At 25.9% G+C, this 19,434-nt stretch overlaps 1 protein-coding gene across 1 annotated transcript; it reads right to left on the reverse strand.

Annotated features, from left to right (window-relative positions):
* Positions 1-14,574: 14,574 nt before the first annotated feature.
* LOC103844829 (ATPase family AAA domain-containing protein 1) lies at positions 14,575-16,455 on the reverse strand. Its single transcript, XM_009121654.3, has 5 exons — positions 16,089-16,455; positions 15,678-15,978; positions 15,438-15,596; positions 15,053-15,348; positions 14,575-14,988 (listed from the first exon to the last, which is right to left on the reverse strand). The coding sequence occupies exons 1-5, from the start codon at positions 16,293-16,295 to the stop codon at positions 14,758-14,760; spliced, it is 1,194 nt and encodes a 397-aa protein (XP_009119902.1). The 5' UTR covers positions 16,296-16,455; the 3' UTR covers positions 14,575-14,757.
* Positions 16,456-19,434: the final 2,979 nt, after the last annotated feature.

Raw genomic sequence — 19,434 nt, forward strand, 5'->3', positions numbered from 1 at the left:
TTTCAAAATTAGTTTAAAATATTATTATACATTAATATATTCACTTATATAAAATTAAAAATAAAAAATCTATAATATTTTATTTATTATATAATCATAATCAATCATATTAAAATAAAATTATTATATTGAGCTAAATATAATAAAATTGTATTAAATTTATATATTTATTTATTTTATTTTCGTAATTATAAAATATTTATGTTCAAAAATAAAATCTAATATGTTGGTAAGATGGGTTAACATTATCAAACTATATAATACATGTATAAAAATTAACATGTATTTCTTTAAATTTAATAATATAAAATCTTTGTAACTACTTTAATCATAATATATTTTCATTTTGAATATAATATATATTTATATATTATATTTTAAAAATTCTAATAAATCTGTGTAAAAATATTAAACAATAACTTAATGTATTTTAAGTTATCGTTTAAAAATGAAAATAAATAAATTATATCCTATTTTATCTACTTTATAGTCAAGATCATGTTAAAATATAATTATTATACTAAAATAAATATGATAAAATTATATTCAAGTGATAAATTAATAAATTTTATTTTCATAAATATAAATTATTTATTTAAAATATAATATGATGATTGTATAGCTTAAAATTAACAAACTATATAATACATGTCTAAAAATTAACATATCTTAGACTTTTATATATACAATAATAAATTATCTAATATTGGTAAAAAGAAATCCAGTTTTGAAATACGGATCAAAATTTTAGCATAAATTAAATACAAAATAATTTTTAAATATATTTTCTCATTAATATATTAATTTGCTTAATAACTAAATGCAAATACAATAAGATAAATTTATAATAAAAAGTGGTAAATACATACGGTTTAAACAATTAATTAATTATAACATGTAAATTATAAAATTATTGTATTTGAAATAGTTATATAAATATTTAAGTATATGATTAACATTAAAAATATATACCACTTATGTTCTAAAACAATAATTTATGTATAGAAAAGTGAAAACAAACACCCGTGCGGTTGCACGGGTCAAAATCTAGTATTCTAATATGTGAATGATTTTAAAATTTAACACAACAGTAACCATTTATATATTTTGATAAAAACTAATGAATATATATTAAGTAATTTTTAGCAACGGAGCTCTCACGTTAAAAGTTAAAGCGGTTAATATCGTTTATACCCTTAATGAATAAACTATCTAAATTAATCAAAAAATAAAAACGAATTTCAAATATATCTGATTAAAAAGTGATTAAAATTAATAATAAATCGTTTATACCCTTAATAAATAAATTAGTCAAAAATTAGTCAAAAATAAAAACAAATTATATGATTAGATAAGAGATTAAAATTAATAACAACAAGAATTATTTAAAATATAAATAATTATAAACGAATTTCTATTAATAATATTATATTCATATATTATATTAGATAATTGACTATAAATAAATATAATAAAATTTCAAAAATAAAAACATGTTTTAAAACATAAGATAATTCTTAGATATATTATGTTGTTATCTAAAAATAATATTTTATTATAAAATTTATAGTTAGATATAAAATAATTTATAATTAAATGCTGATAATTTTCTAAAATAATTCTAATATGTGAATGATTTTAAAATTTAACACAACAATAACCATTTATATATTTTGATAAAAACTAATGAATATATATTAATAATATTTTATTTTTATGCTATATTAGATAATTGACTATAAGTAAATATAATAAAATTCTCAAAAATAAAATATATTTTTAAAAGATAAGATAATTCCTAAATATGTTGTGTTTTTATCTGAAAATATTTATTTTTATTATAAAATATAGGTTTTAGTGTTTGATTTATCTTTTTAAAAACATAATTAATAATGTATTATGTTGGTTTTGATTTAATAGTTATAAATAGACAAATATTTATAAGAATACTATGCCCGCATATGCGGGCGGAACACCTAGTTGTATTTTATCCTTCAATAAAAGTGAAGGTAAAAGTGGTTAGTGTAAACATGAAAAGTGGTACTATGAATGTGCTATTTGTGGCAATTTCCCTATTAATATACAATGTGAACATAATTTTTTTTTAAAAGAGTTTATTAATTTACAATTGTGTATATGTATTATATATCATATATATGCAGTTATTTTTATACCACGTAAATTTAAAAATCAAATATAAATTCTACAGAAAGTAAAGTATACATAAATTTTTGTATCTGAAATTTAATTTCAAAATAACATTGGTCACCTGAATCTACATCTTATCTATTAATTTCATATTTATTAACATTGGGATATATTACTTGATTTGAGTTAAAAAAATCGGGTTTGACTATTAACTACCCCATGTCTACTTTTTGAATTTTAACAAATTTAAAAATTTACAATACATAATCATGTAGTTATGTATGTTTATTTTATATTAATTAATACAATATATTTAACAATTTAATATGGTTATTTACTTGTTAGCCAAAGTTTTTTCTGAAAATCATGCAAAAAGCTTTTCTAAAAAATATATTTCCATTTAATTAGTTAAAATATTCTGTAATTTTAATTTTTAATTTTCTTTGGTGATTAAAAATTATGTAAATAAATTATTTTTATAAGTTCCACTTAAATAGTCAATTATTTTAATATTGTTTGCTGATTAAAAGTTTCCTTAAAAAAATATGTACATAAATTATTTGTATATATATGGGATCTTTATATATCAATATTCTTAATTAATTTTAATTTATGCATTTTAGTTTTAAACTATTTTTATTAAAACTGTATTAAATATTATTCGTATTCTTTTAAGATAATATGTACTTATTATTCATATTCTTTTAAAATAATATGTACCACAACCTATACATCAAAATGTTACCAATCCAACAATATTGATAAAATAACAATTAATATTTTCACAGCGAACTCACCACATAAATCTACAGTTTTTACCGCATAATTGTTACTGCAAGTTACATCAAATCGTAACTTTTATTGTAATTCAACTCTAATACTACATGTCACCAGTCGAAGCCTTAAATTTTTTTGGTTGTTTTGAATAGAGACGGATATCCTCAAAATTTAGAATATCATGATCTGAATCCGTGATTTTAATATTCGGATCTGGATATTTGGGTTTCGGATACCCGTCTAAATATTTTATTACCTGCAAATATATAGATTTGGATTCGGATCCATAAAAAGTAAAAAATATTTTTTTTAAATACCAAAATTTTCTAAAAATAATATATAAATTAAGTATTTATACAGAATTTATAGAAATATATATAATATTATAAAATTAGAATATAATATTATAAGTCTAATTATATATATAAATATTAATAAATCAACTATATTTATTAATAAAATTTTATATTTTAAAAAATTTGCATCTGAATCCCGATCCGGATATCCTATTTTTGGAGCGGATTCCGATAGAATTTCGGATCGGATCCAGATCCCGGATAATAAGTCCGAGTTCTAATTCTAAAGATGTTTATTTAGTAGAGTTCTTATTACAAAGTCACACCACAACCACATATCTCCAGAGTGCATGCCTCACTAAAGCTCCATGTGCTGTCACAGTCAGATCGTAACCCTGGACCAAAGCAAAAACTGAACCCTCCTCTAATGATTATAGAGGGCATAAGAGAGTGTCGATGCAGACCCAAAGCGCATTCCACTCCTCTGCCCGGTATAACCGGAAATGTTTCAGTACTGAATATGTCATCACATACATCCCACGAAGTTGACCCAGCCGAGAATCTCTTGCTCCAATCGCCACCGCATCTGATCTTTCTACACCAAAGCCATAACTCACATGTCTCTCGTGAATAGAAGAGGGATCGATAACGGTAATTCTAACCTACGACGAACAGCAAGCCCGAGAGAAACAAAGAGGAAAGCGATTGAGGAGAAAGGAAAAATAGGTATCCTTTATATACTAAAGCACAAGTCACATAGCCAATCAAATTTTGACATATGACATTAGCATCTAATTGTTTATTAAAAAATGTTAAAAATCTGTTTTAAAATTCCTAAAAACTTTCAGATTATCATCACACGTTCTAAATTAAATTATCAAAATTTCAAACTGTTTGGTTAATTGAATAACTGTAATAAACTCCCTATCCACAGTCGTTTTGATCAAGATTTCTCTAAGCTAAACTCACTATCTTTTTCCAATTTAACTCAATCTTCCACACAATTTCTGTGTGTTTTCATAAAACCTATACTCTTTAATGTCTCTGCACAATCAGTTGTTGTATAAGCAATAGCACTCGAATAACGTGAAGAAAATGTGTTGAAGTCAAAGATGATTTATCATGGTAAGGTTTTGTTATCTCCCATGTGTTTTAATCCTTTCACGGTTGGCATCTTCTATACCATATTTTTTTTATTGATTGAGTCACTTTCTTGAAAATGGTTCAGATTTAGCATAACTGTCAAAATGCCAACCGGGTAGCGGTTTCTGGTGATTTACGCTGTGGTGCAGCTGTGGAGACGGCCAGATAGCACAAGAGATGATGGCATCTCTTTACATCGGCGATCTGGATATAGACAAATGTTTGAAGCATTTAGCCAAGGGGGTAAGGTTCTTTTATATCTCTTGGTTATGGCTACATTATCTAAACATACTGATTTTTGTTCTGTAACCACGATCTCACCACCTCTTTCACACTGTTTTTTTTTGTAAACATATACTGTTTATAATATAAATATATTACTTTGAAGTCAGTTCGATCATCAACAAATTTATATACAAGCTTCATTAAAACAAAACAAAAACCTTCACCGTTCTTCTACTATCTTCAGTTGCTCAAAGAAACAATTGATCCATTACCTCTCCTAAATTTTAACGGGTTTACTCATATCTTCTTTCTTTTTTTTCTGCACCCATGTGAAACTTTTATTTTTCATCATCTACAAGTTTTTCTAAATCATGTATATTTTGATTGATATACTGGCGTCTTTGAACCTCTTTCAAAGCCTCGAGTTTAAAATCATCGTGTTGGAAGAGATTGATATGGTAAGGTGATATGGAGAGATCCGTCTAACCTAAGTATTTTGTTGCATGGCTTCCAGAATTTGCAGTATGGTTCATAACGAATTCAGAAAGCATAGATATTTATATTTTTTTCAGTTTTTAAATTATTTATGTTTGCTACAGATATGCTTTAGAAATCAAAGCTGATTGAAAATTAGTGAGATCTATTCTAGAGTAAATTTGGCGAAGGTTGAAGACGAGTGAGCTAGATAAATGATATGCAAACCGTTTGACCAGTCAGAATTTCAGGTAAAGAGATAATTTCGTTTTACCTTTTTACAGTAGTTTTAACGCACCACAAAATTAAGGCCTTCACTCTTTAATGATTTTATTATTGCTTCATCATTTAGTTTCAAAATTTCCAATAATTTCTGAAATTAATTTTGAAATTTCTTAAATTTCTATTCTTATTTTCCAGTAATTTTAACAAATAGCTAAAAACAGAAAGAATTGATATTTTAAAATAAAACATTTAGTTGTCCCAGAAGCCTAATCATTCAAAGAGTTTTTAATAGAATAGCAAGGTAAATTTGTAAAATTTAATTTTTTAAAAAACTATCAAAATAACCAAAAGGTATAATCTATACTATTATTTGCGAAGTAATTTTTAGCAACAGAGCTCTCACGTTAAAAGTTAGAGCGGTTAATATCGTTTATACCCTTAATGAATAAACTATCTAAATTAATCAAAAAATAAAAACGAATTTCAAATATATCTGATTAAAAAGTGATTAAAATTAATAATAAATCGTTTATATCCTTAATATTCAAAATCTAGTATTTATTAGAATCATAAATTTCACATTCCAAAAATCTTACCCCACCCCTCAACTCTAACCCTAAGTCTAGATTACTTAACCCTAAAGGTATAATCTATACTATTATTTGCGAAGTACTTTTTAGCAACAGAGCTCTCACGTTAAAAGTTAGAGCGGTTAATATCGTTTATACCCTTAATGAATAAACTATCTAAATTAATCAAAAAATAAAAACGAATTTCAAATATATCTGATTAAAAAGTGATTATAATTAATAATAAATCGTTTATATCCTTAATAAATAAATTATATAAATTAGTCAAAAATAAAAACAAATTATATGATTAGATAAGAGATTAAAATTAATAACAACAAGAATTATTTAAAATATAAAAAATTATAAACGAATTTCTATTAATAATATTATATTTATATATTATATTAGATAATTGACTATAAATAAATATAATAAAATTTTCAAAAATAAAAACATGTTTTAAAACATATGATAATTCTTAGATATATGGAAAAATGATTGCTGACTACATGAAGTATCGGTCATCACATGGCTAACCATGCAAACTAAATTAATGTATATCTAGCTACACGAAGTATAAGTTATGCATGACAACATCCATCAACTTAATGATGTTATGTAGTTAACATCACAAGTTTAATTTTGTTTATTCAAAAGCTGATGTAGATGTTTGAGACTGTTTAAATATTTTGTTTCATCAATTAAAATATAATCAATCTAACCGTAATGTAACTTAAATTGTGTTTTAATCCGCGTTTTAAAAGCATAAGAATATTTTTAACAAAATTTAATTTACAAAAACAATATTTTTAATATTTTTTATAAGTAGTGTTTTAACCTTTTTGTTTTAGTGTATTTGATAACTATATAATTATATTATTTTATTTATATTAAATATAAAAGTTATATAGGATTATTTAATTTGTTTTTAATTATTCTAATCTGTTTTGTTACTAAATTTTAATAATATTTCTGTAATTCATTTTATTAATTTTGTGATATATACTTATCTTATAATTTTTTATTATTATAAAACTTATTTGATGTCTATTTATTGACTCTAACATTTTATTTGTTTAATATAAAATTTATTAAATTAATGAATTATTTTATTTATATTTTCATAAAAAAACTTAATTCATTTAAACTTAATAAAACTTTAATATTAGATTTGTATTATTTGATTACTTTTATTCTTAAAAGTATATAATTAATAACTATATACACGAGATAATATTTGATTTAAGTTGACATCAAATAAGTTTTAAACAAATAAAATGTTAGATTGACGTCAAATAAGTTTTATAATTAAAAAATAAAATAATATCTTATATAACTTTTAAATTTAATATAAATATAAATAATATAATTATATAGTTTTCAAATGCTAAAATACTAGTTATCAAAAAATATTGAAACATATTGATTTTGTAAATTAATTTAAGAAAAAATAATCTTATGCTTTTAAAATGCGGATTAAAATCTAATTTTAGTTAAACTACGGTCAGATTAGTTATATTTTAATTTATGAAATAAGATATTTAAACGGTCTCTAACATCCACATCAATTTTTGGATGAATGAAATTAAACTTGTGATGTTAAATACATAACATCATTAAGTTGAGGGATGTTGTCATGCATAACATATACTTCATGTAGCTATGTATACTTTAGTTTAGTTTGCATGGTTAGCCATGTGATGGCCAATACTTCATGTAGCCAGCGATCAATTTTCCTAGATATATTATGTTGTTATCTAAAAATAATATTTTATTATAAAATTTATAGTTAGATATAAAATAATTTATAATTAAATGCTGATAATTTTCTAAAATAATTCTAATATGTGAATGATTTTAAAATTTAACACAACAGTAACCATTTATATATTTTGATAAAAACTAATGAATATATATTAAGTAATTTTTAGCAACGGAGCTCTCACGTTAAAAGTTAGAGCGGTTACTATCGTTTATACCCTTAATGAATAAACTATCTAAATTAATCAAAAAATAAAAACGAATTTCAAATATATCTGATTAAAAAGTGATTAAAATTAATAATAAATCGTTTATACCCTTAATAAATAAATTATAAAAATTAGTCAAAAATAAAATCAAATTATATGATTAGATAAGAGATTAAAATTAATAATAACAAGAATTATTTAAAATATAAATAATTATAAACGAATTTCTATTAATAATATTATATTCATATATTATATTAGATAATTGACTATAAATAAATATAATAAAATTTTCAAAAATAAAAACATGTTTTAAAACATAAGATAATTCTTAGATATATTATGTTGTTATCTAAAAATAATATTTTATTATAAAATTTATAGTTAGATATAAAATAATTTATAATTAACTGCTGATAATTTTCTAAAATAATTCTAATATGTGAATGATTTTAAAATTTAACACAACAGTAACCATTTATATATTTTGATAAAAACTAATGAATATATATTAAGTAATTTTTAGCAACGGAGCTCTCACGTTAAAAGTTAGAGCGGTTAATATCGTTTATACCCTTAATGAATAATCTATCTAAATTAATCAAAAAATAAAAACGAATTTCAAATATATCTGATTAAAAAGTGATTAAAATTAATAATAAATCGTTTATACCCTTAATAAATAAATTATAAAAATTAGTCAAAAATAAAAACAAATTAATTGATTAGATAAGAGATTAAAATTAATAACAACAAGAATTATTTAAAATATAAATAATTATAAACGAATTTCTATTAATAATATTATATTCATATATTATATTAGATAATTGACTATAAATAAATATAATAAAATTTTCAAAAATAAAAACATGTTTTAAAACATAAGATAATTCTTAGATATATTATGTTGTTATCTAAAAATAATATTTTATTATAAAATTTATAGTTAGATATAAAATAATTTATAATTAAATGCTGATAATTTTCTAAAATAATTCTAATATGTGAATGATTTTAAAATTTAACACAACAATAACCATTTATATATTTTGATAAAAACTAATGAATATATATTAATAATATTTTATTTTTATGCTATATTAGATAATTGACTATAAGTAAATATAATAAAATTCTCAAAAATAAAATATATTTTTAAAAGATAAGATAATTCCTAAATATGTTGTGTTTTTATCTGAAAATATTTATTTTTATTATAAAATATAGGTTTTAGTGTTTGATTTATCTTTTTAAAAACATAATTAATAATGTATTATGTTGGTTTTGATTTAATAGTTATAAATAGACAAATATTTATAAGAATACTATGCCCGCATATGCGGGCGGAACACCTAGTTGTATTTTATCCTTCAATAAAAGTGAAGGTAAAAGTGGTTAGTGTAAACATGAAAAGTGGTACTATGAATGTGCTATTTGTGGCAATTTCCCTATTAATATACAATGTGAACATAATTTTTTTTAAAAAGAGTTTATTAATTTACAATTGTGTATATGTATTATATATCATATATATGCAGTTATTTTTATACCACGTAAAATTAAAAATCAAATATAAATTCTACAGAAAGTAAAGTATACATAAATTTTTGTAGCTGAAATTTAATTTCAAAATAACATTGGTCACCTGAATCTACATCTTATCTATTAATTTCATATTTATTAACATTGGGATATATTACTTGATTTGAGTTCAAAAAAAATCGGGTTTGACTATTAACTACCCCATGTCTACTTTTTGAATTTTAACAAATTTAAAAATTTACAATACATAATCATGTAGTTATGTATGTTTATTTTATATTAATTAATACAATATATTTAACAATTTAATATGGTTATTTACTTGTTAGCCAAAGTTTTTTCTGAAAATCATGCAAAAAGCTTTTCTAAAAAATATATTTCCATTTAATTAGTTAAAATATTCTGTAATTTTAATTTTTAATTTTCTTTGGTGATTAAAAATTATGTAAATAAATTATTTTTATAAGTTCCACTTAAATAGTCAATTATTTTAATATTGTTTGCTGATTAAAAGTTTCCTTAAAAAAATATGTACATAAATTATTTGTATATATATGGGATCTTTATATATCAATATTCTTAATTAATTTTAATTTATGCATTTTAGTTTTAAACTATTTTTATTAAAACTGTATTAAATATTATTCGTATTCTTTTAAGATAATATGTACTTATTATTCATATTCTTTTAAAATAATATGTACCACAACCTATACATCAAAATGTTACCAATCCAACAATATTGATAAAATAACAATTAATATTTTCACAGCGAACTCACCACATAAATCTACAGTTTTTACCACATAATTGTTACTGCAAGTTACATCAAATCGTAACTTTTATTGTAATTCAACTCTAATACTACATGTCACCAGTCGAAGCCTTAAATTTTTTTGGTTGTTTTGAATAGAGACGGATATCCTCAAAATTTAGAATATCATGATCTGAATCCGTGATTTTAATATTCGGATCTGGATATTTGGGTTTCGGATACCCGTCTAAATATTTTATTACCTGCAAATATATAGATTTGGATTCGGATCCATAAAAAGTAAAAAATATTTTTTTTAAATACCAAAATTTTCTAAAAATAATATATAAATTAAGTATTTATACAGAATTTATAGAAATATATATAATATTATAAAATTAGAATATAATATTATAAGTCTAATTATATATATAAATATTAATAAATCAACTATATTTATTAATAAAATTTTATATTTTAAAAAATTTGCATCTGAATCCCGATCCGGATATCCTATTTTTGGAGCGGATTCCGATAGAATTTCGGATCGGATCCAGATCCCGGATAATAAGTCCGAATTCTAATTCTAAAGATGTTTATTTAGTAGAGTTCTTATTACAAAGTCACACCACAACCACATATCTCCAGAGTGCATGCCTCACTAAAGCTCCATGTGCTGTCACAGTCAGATCGTAACCCTGGACCAAAGCAAAAACTGAACCCTCCTCTAATGATTATAGAGGGCATAAGAGAGTGTCGATGCAGACCCAAAGCGCATTCCACTCCTCTGCCCGGTATAACCGGAAATGTTTCAGTACTGAATATGTCATCACATACATCCCACGAAGTTGACCCAGCCGAGAATCTCTTGCTCCAATCGCCACCGCATCTGATCTTTCTACACCAAAGCCATAACTCACATGTCTCTCGTGAATAGAAGAGGGATCGATAACGGTAATTCTAACCTACGACGAACAGCAAGCCCGAGAGAAACAAAGAGGAAAGCGATTGAGGAGAAAGGAAAAATAGGTATCCTTTATATACTAAAGCACAAGTCACATAGCCAATCAAATTTTGACATATGACATTAGCATCTAATTGTTTATTAAAAAATGTTAAAAATCTGTTTTAAAATTCCTAAAAACTTTCAGATTATCATCACACGTTCTAAATTAAATTATCAAAATTTCAAACTGTTTGGTTAATTGAATAACTGTAATAAACTCCCTATCCACAGTCGTTTTGATCAAGATTTCTCTAAGCTAAACTCACTATCTTTTTCCAATTTAACTCAATCTTCCACACAATTTCTGTGTGTTTTCATAAAACCTATACTCTTTAATGTCTCTGCACAATCAGTTGTTGTATAAGCAATAGCACTCGAATAACGTGAAGAAAATGTGTTGAAGTCAAAGATGATTTATCATGGTAAGGTTTTGTTATCTCCCATGTGTTTTAATCCTTTCACGGTTGGCATCTTCTATACCATATTTTTTTTATTGATTGAGTCACTTTCTTGAAAATGGTTCAGATTTAGCATAACTGTCAAAATGCCAACCGGGTAGCGGTTTCTGGTGATTTACGCTGTGGTGCAGCTGTGGAGACGGCCAGATAGCACAAGAGATGATGGCATCTTTTTACATCGGCGATCTGGATATAGACAAATGTTTAAAGCATTTAGCCAAGTGGGTAAGGTTCTTTTATATCTCTTGGTTATGGCTACATTATCTAAACATACTGATTTTCGTTCTGTAACCACGATCTCACCACCTCTTTCACGCTGTTTTTTTTTGTAAACATATACTGTTTATAATATAAATATATTACTTTGAAGTCAGTTCGATCGTCAACAAATTTATATACAAGCTTCATTAAAACAAAACAAAAACCTTCACCGTTCTTCTACTATCTTCAGTTGCTCAAAGAAACAACTGATCCATTACCTCTCCTAAATTTTAACGGGTTTACTCATATCTTCTTTCTTTTTTTTCTGCACCCATGTGAAACTTTTATTTTTCATCATCTACAAGTTTTTCTAAATCATGTATATTTTGATTGATATACTGGCGTCTTTGAACCTCTTTCAAAGCCTCGAGTTTAAAATCATCGTGTTGGAAGAGATTGAGATGGTAAGGTGATATGGAGAGATCCGTCTAACCTAAGTATTTTGTTGCATGGCTTCCAGAATTTGCAGTATGGTTCATAACGAATTCAGAAAGCATAGATATTTATATTTTTTTCAGTTTTTAAATTATTTCTGTTTGCTACAGATATGCTTTAGAAATCAAAGCTGATTGAAAATTAGTGAGATCTATTCTAGAGTAAATTTGGCGAAGGTTGAAGACGAGTGAGTTAGATAAATGATATGCAAACCGTTTGACCAGTCAGAATTTCAGGTAAAGAGATAATTTCGTTTTACCTTTTTACAGTAGTTTTAACGCACCACAAAATTAAGGCCTTCACTCTTTAATGATTTTATTATTGCTTCATCATTTAGTTTCAAAATTTTCAATAATTTCTGAAATTAATTTTGAAATTTCTTAAATTTCTATTCTTATTTTCCAGTAATTTTAACAAATAGCTAAAAACAGAAAGAATTGATATTTTAAAATAAAACATTTAGTTGTCCCGGAAGCCTAATCATTCAAAGAGTTTTTAACAGAATAGCAAGGTAAATTTGTAAAATTTAATTTTTTAAAAAACTATCAAAATAACCAATATGGGTTGTTTTTTTATGTACAATAAATCGACAAATTCATAAAACTGTAAAATAATATATTAACAACACAGTGTAAACTACTAGATATACTTTATAATTTTTCTAAATTCATATTAAATTAAGTATTTGTTACTGTATGTATGAGCCATCGAAAACTAAAAATACTAGATCAAATATAGTATTTTAGCTATATTTTATATTTTGATATATATATATATATTAATTATTTTTGAAAAAATATTGCACACATGTATTTTTAAAATAAGGTAAGAATTATTGTATTATCCTTTTTATCCATTTTGTTTGGATGCATTCACCTCTAATATTAGGTGCCACTGTTATCCAGGTTCACAAAATATTTAACAAAAATAATAATTATTCTGACTGAAAAATTAGATTTTTGGTCAAATAATCTTTTTAGCAAAAAAAAACAAAAGAATTTTTAAACACAATAAATCGACCCGTGCTATATGCACGGGCAGTAATACTAGTATTAGGATTAAATAGAGTTCAGTGAATATATATTTTAATCTAAGCTTACTAAATCTTGGTCATATTGCTAAGATTAGAATATGTTTTGAAATCTATTTGTTTTCACGTTTTAGAATGGGTTAACACATCATTTACTACAATGACTATTGTGATTGCAATTAGATTTTATTAATGATAAAATTCATTGCACACCATAAACCAACATAAATATTTTTCTCTCTAAAATAGTGTAAAATAGAATACAGAGTAAATATGCTACAATCTTACTTTATTTTCTATTCCATAATAAAGTAATGAACGATAACCCCGATTCAAATCATGCTCTTGACACCTTTTTATACTTTTTAAAAGTGAACCACAAAACGGTGATGGCACGCTAAATAATGATGAACTAGATTTTGACCCGCGCTTTCAAAGCGCAGATTTATTTTTTTTTTTTTTCAATTGACAAATATTTAGTAAATGTCACATTTTCATATATTTGTGTTTTATTTTATAAAAGACTTAAAAATTTTATCTTTATTTATCGTATTTCATTTTAAATGACTATTTATGTTTAAAAAATTAAACTTTATTTTTTTAATGAATTAAGTTGGTATAACTCTGATAAATTAATTTTATCATGGGGTTAATATTTTAATTAAAAAATTATATACTTTTAATAAAGATTTATACTTTTCAATAAAAAATTCAATTATTTTTATGAATGCTTAAATTATATTAAGAAAAGAAAAAAATAATAATTAAGAATAGTTGAAAAAAAATTATTTTAACTTAGACTCAATGGCCCAAAGTAAAAAAAATGAGAATTGAATCTGATTTTTTAATAGGCACAAATGGCCCAAGAGAGATTTGATTTGGGCTGGATCCAAAAATAATGATCCAATATAAATTTGTTATTAATATTACTTAATTGCCCTTAATGAAACATGCAATGTTAGTGAATGAAACATGCCCCTAAGGTAATTATGACAATATGATCATGCTTTAATAGTATAGATAGTGATCAAAGTGTATCATTGTAGATTTTGTCCTTCCATTTATTCTATTTTATTTACTCTTGTTACTCCACTACTTGCCAATTACACTCTTTAAGAGAAAATGATTCATCGTCCGATCCACAATTTTATACATTGTGTATCACAATTAATTCCATACAACGTACATTATTTGTGGCCGATAAACATTCTGAGGTAATTTGCCATATTGTGTTTCCGTTTAGGAGTGAGCGTAATTATCCATACACAACAAATACATTGCTTTAGCTTTAGAATGATAAATGAAAAGTTAAACAGCCCAAAGAATCACAAATGATGTAAAAGAAAAATGTCCATAATTCAGACATCTGAAAGAGTGTAAATTTTCTAGTAATACTTTTGTGGTTGGTTATACACAACAAACTCCAGAGAAAAATAATCTATTCTGAATCTCCTTCTGGATCCTGAGAATCCGACTGATGGTTTACAATCCTAGGAGTAAAGAGCTTTGAGATGCCATTTATAGCTGCCTGTACCTCCTCACTATCCCTTGGACTTCTCCAAACCGAAGCGTGAGAGCTTGAGCCAGAGTACTCGCTTGCAGCAACCTGTGTCTTCTTTGAAGTAGCAAGAACCTTCTCCAAGTCGAATTGAGTCAACGGCCTAGGCACCTGAAACAATGCAAGCACATCAGTACTCCAAAATCAGGAAACATTTGACATTTGTAATACTAACCGAAACTTGTCTGCCCCTTTTCTCCTCCTCTAGGATCTCTCTGATTGGGAAGTAAGCTGCCTTTTTGCAGAGTTCAAAGATATCTGAACCGGTATAGTCTTCACATAACCCAGCTATACGATCATAGTCAATACCCGGTTCGACCCTCTCTCCTTTCAAAACAACTTCCAGTATCTGAGCTCTCTCCTTGCGGTCAGGCATACCGATCTCAAACGCCTGAGGAAACCGTCTCAGTATAGCTTCATCGAGCTCAGAAGGTCTGTTCGTTGCAGCAAGAACCATCACCCTAGCGTTCTCTATAACACAGACAACATTACTCTTTAAACCGGACCTATTCTAAAATGGTTAAAACAGGAGACAGTAAAGACAAGAAGTTCAAACTCACGGTCAGTAGTAAACCCATCCCATAGAGCCATAAACTCAGTCTTCATATTCGCCATCGCTTCATTATCCGTCGCACGGCGCTGGCCAAGAAAACTATCCACCTCGTCTATAAAAATAATCGCAGGTTGGAGTTTCTCCGCCAAGCTAAACACAGCAGCCACTAGAGAAACAGAGCACCTAATGTCATTACTTCACAACAATAGAACGAAACGCAGACAAGAGGGGCTACATCTACACTTACCGAGCTTCTGTGCATCACCGAACCACTTGCTCATCAGATTAGAGACCTTCACATTGATGAAAACAGCTCCAGACTCTTTCGCAATAGCCTTGGCGAGCATGGTCTTCCCAGTGCCAGGAGGACCATACAGCAAAACACCCTTCTGAGGACCAAGCAGCTTCCCATAAGCAAAAAGCTCGGGTCTTTTCAACGGCAGAATCACAAGCTCGTACAAAGCCTGCTTGATTGACTCCAACCCTCCAATAGAATCGAACTCCACATCTATGTTTTGTGGGTTTATTACATCACAAGCTATCACATCCTGTTATGTTCCAACATAAAAAAATAAAAAAAAGGTTGAAACTTTTAAAGTCCCTAAAGAAGAATGCTTTCGTTTTGTAATGAATTCAGACAAGAAAACAAAGCTATTACCTCGTATTGATTGGTCTGGATAAGGGGACGACCAAGACGTTTGGAGAGTTCTCTCTTATGCTTGAGGGCCTTTGTAGCAGCGTCACGATTCGGGTCAAAGTGACGGGCACAGACGTATAGAGATAAGCTGGTAAATGCAGCGCCTGCGACGTAGAGAATCAATTGCTCTAAGAAACTTGTGTCCCTCTTCGCCGATGATCTCCTCATTGCTTATTTTCTCAAACGCAAAACCCGGATTTGGGGATTGGATCGAGAAAAGAAACCCCTAATTTAATTCTTGAAGGTCGAGGAGAATAGGCGCAAGGAAGAAGAAACCCCTTAACCGAAGTAACATCGAACATCCCCTTGGTGGCATTGTTGTAATATTGCCGTCTATCGTTTAATAATTTATCGAACTGGCCCATTTGACATTTTCTGGTATTTCAATAATGGGCCTCAATATTCGAAGCCTTCCAAAGCATATTCAATTTCTGAAATTTTTTGTGAATGTTATATGGCGTCTACGTCTAGGCATCTCTTTTACCATTGTTTATCATAAATAAAACTCATTACCCCTAGTACTAGTCTTGGAACTATGAAAATATGATACCAATTATTTTGTATCAGTACGTTTGTAAATATCATAGACTTTAATAACTCTGATATAATCCACTAGCATTATCTTCTCTACAACATCAACATTTACCTTCTCCTTCCAAACATTCTCTCATAAGAACGCTACTTCATTTGCCTTGTCGTTGCATATTTTCTTCTCAACAATTAATTCTAGATTAGTGAACAAATTGTATATGCATACCTTGGAGCACCACCATGAATACACCACTAATCTAGATCCATATATGAAGAAAGATAGCATCAATTCTAGTTTTCGTAATCTACATCATGATTTAGATCAACATTTTTTCATGTGGATAAGTGCAAAACACAACCATCCATAGAGTTTACTTATGGAAGACAAACGCCGGATACTGACTGCATTAGAAAGATGCCAACAACATTACAACGCCAATATCGATATGTCTTGTCAGAAATTTTGCTCCCAAAAGAAAAAAAGTACTGTGAACAAACCGAAGTAAGTTCGTCTTTCTTCCCACTGATAACGTAAGATGCAATTGTTAACAAAATCACATACAATATATGTGAACATTGATGATAGCGAGAGTAACAGTGAATTATCTGAAGAAAAAGTTGATGTCTAACATTTTTGGTATTTTTGTTGTGTTTTCAGAAAAGACAATAGTTTCATAAAAGTAAAGGAATTCAAGTTAAACGTTCAAATTGATCTAACTTATTATTAGTCGGTTTACATTGATTTAATCGAATTTGATTAAATTGATCAAATTTTCTGATTTAAATTTTGATACAATTTTATTATTTTTTAATAATTATGTTGTTTAAATAACTAAAATATAAAACATCAAATCGGACAGAGTGGTCAGTTTTCATGTCTGCCAGGCAGGCACAGTATGAAAAAGGAACTGCTGAGTTTTTGCATTTCTATAGATGTTGGTATGCGTTTGTTTGTTGGTGGCTGTGATATAACAGTTGGTCCTAACTCCTGGTCGTTAACAGTGAAGAAATTTGATCTTAGCATTACAACTCATCAACTTCAAAATATATATGAGATATGAAATCTCAAACTTATATATAAAAATTAATGAAAATAATCCTCATCATGACGTTAAATATCTCTAGAAATACACAATCAACTAGTGTTATGAAGACATTATCGTCAGTCAAAGAGAGAAACCATATCCTCGGCATGAAAATTTTGCCACACATTATCACAGAATTTGTCAACCAAACTTAATTGATCGACTGATTGACTCGTATATTTTTATTGTATGTTTGAATAATTTAAACAGAACTAGATGAGCCAAAAATACATATATGTTGAAATCAGCACTAAAATGAAACTGTGATCCACCCACTTAAATATTTGTAAGTAGATTCACTAATCTATATTATTAAAACTGAAATATCTTTTGGTATTGTTTAGAAACAAAAATAACATAATAATACTTTTTTTTTTATTTATACATTTAGTCATTACATTTATAATAATTAAATACTTCATTTTTTATTTTTTTTATTTACAGATTATGTCATTATATTTAAAATTAATTTAAATTAATTAATATCAATGGTTGTTATTTCTTTATTGTGAAAATAAAAACACAAACTAAAATATATAGTATATATTATAAAAAATATATATTATTAAAACTGAAATACATTTTGGTACTTTTTGGAAACATGGATAACATGATAAATGAGAATTGATTGGAAACATGGATCGCATATTTAATACTTTCTTTTATTCACACATTTAGCCATTTCATTTACAATAAATTGAATACTTCATTTTTGTATTTTTTAAAAATATTACAGATTCTTTCACCGCATTTAAAATAATTTTAAATTAATTAATTACAATGGTTATTGTTTCTTTGTGGTGAAAATAAAAACACAAACTGAAATATATAGTATATATTATAAAAAATTAAATGTAGTATTACCTTATTTAATTTAGTAAAATATAAAAAATTTAAGAGTTCATTGTTCAAAAAATAAAATTATCATAAAATTAATAATAATTCATAGAAAACTAATGCAATTTTTTTTTTAAAAAAATTAGTATAGTTTTCCATTTTAAAACAAATTAAAAAAATAACAGTTTAATAATGAATAGTACAATTACATCAAATTGCATCAATTTATAATTTTTTTAATATACTATTATGTAGAAATAAAAAAAATATTATCAAACATCTGTATTATAAAATAAGATATTTACTCTATATGTAAATTACAAAACATAAAAAATATACATGAAATTTTTTTATAAAACTAATGGTTTATGAATTTATGTTGAACCCAAGTTAAATCAAACATCCGCGCGGAAACGCGGATCAAGTTCTAAGTTCTAGTTATGTTCTTATAACACTACCCACTAAATTTGCTGAATGAACACTTTCATGTATTTGCTCAAAAACAAAAAGAACACTTTCATGTAAAAGTATTGCGTTCTTAATTTTTGTTGACTGAACTTGTACTAAACAAGAACCAGGTAAGGTTATAAAATCATTTTTTCCTATTTACTTTGTAAAATCCATTTGCTATTTAATTTATGGCTTTATTTGACCATTTTGATGTACACACATTAAATGCCCGTCTAACAGTTTCTAATACCTTATGGAAATTTAAAAATATATTTTGAAATATTTTACAAAAACACACATATTAGAGCATCTCCGAAAGACACTCTATAACTTCAAATATGAAGTTTTTTTCTCTCCAAAAAGAAACTTCAAAACTTCAAATTTGAAATTTTGAGGAGTGAAAC

This window comes from Brassica rapa, chromosome A10 (genome assembly GCF_000309985.2).
Source record: "Brassica rapa cultivar Chiifu-401-42 chromosome A10, CAAS_Brap_v3.01, whole genome shotgun sequence".
NCBI lineage: Eukaryota > Viridiplantae > Streptophyta > Magnoliopsida > Brassicales > Brassicaceae > Brassica > Brassica rapa.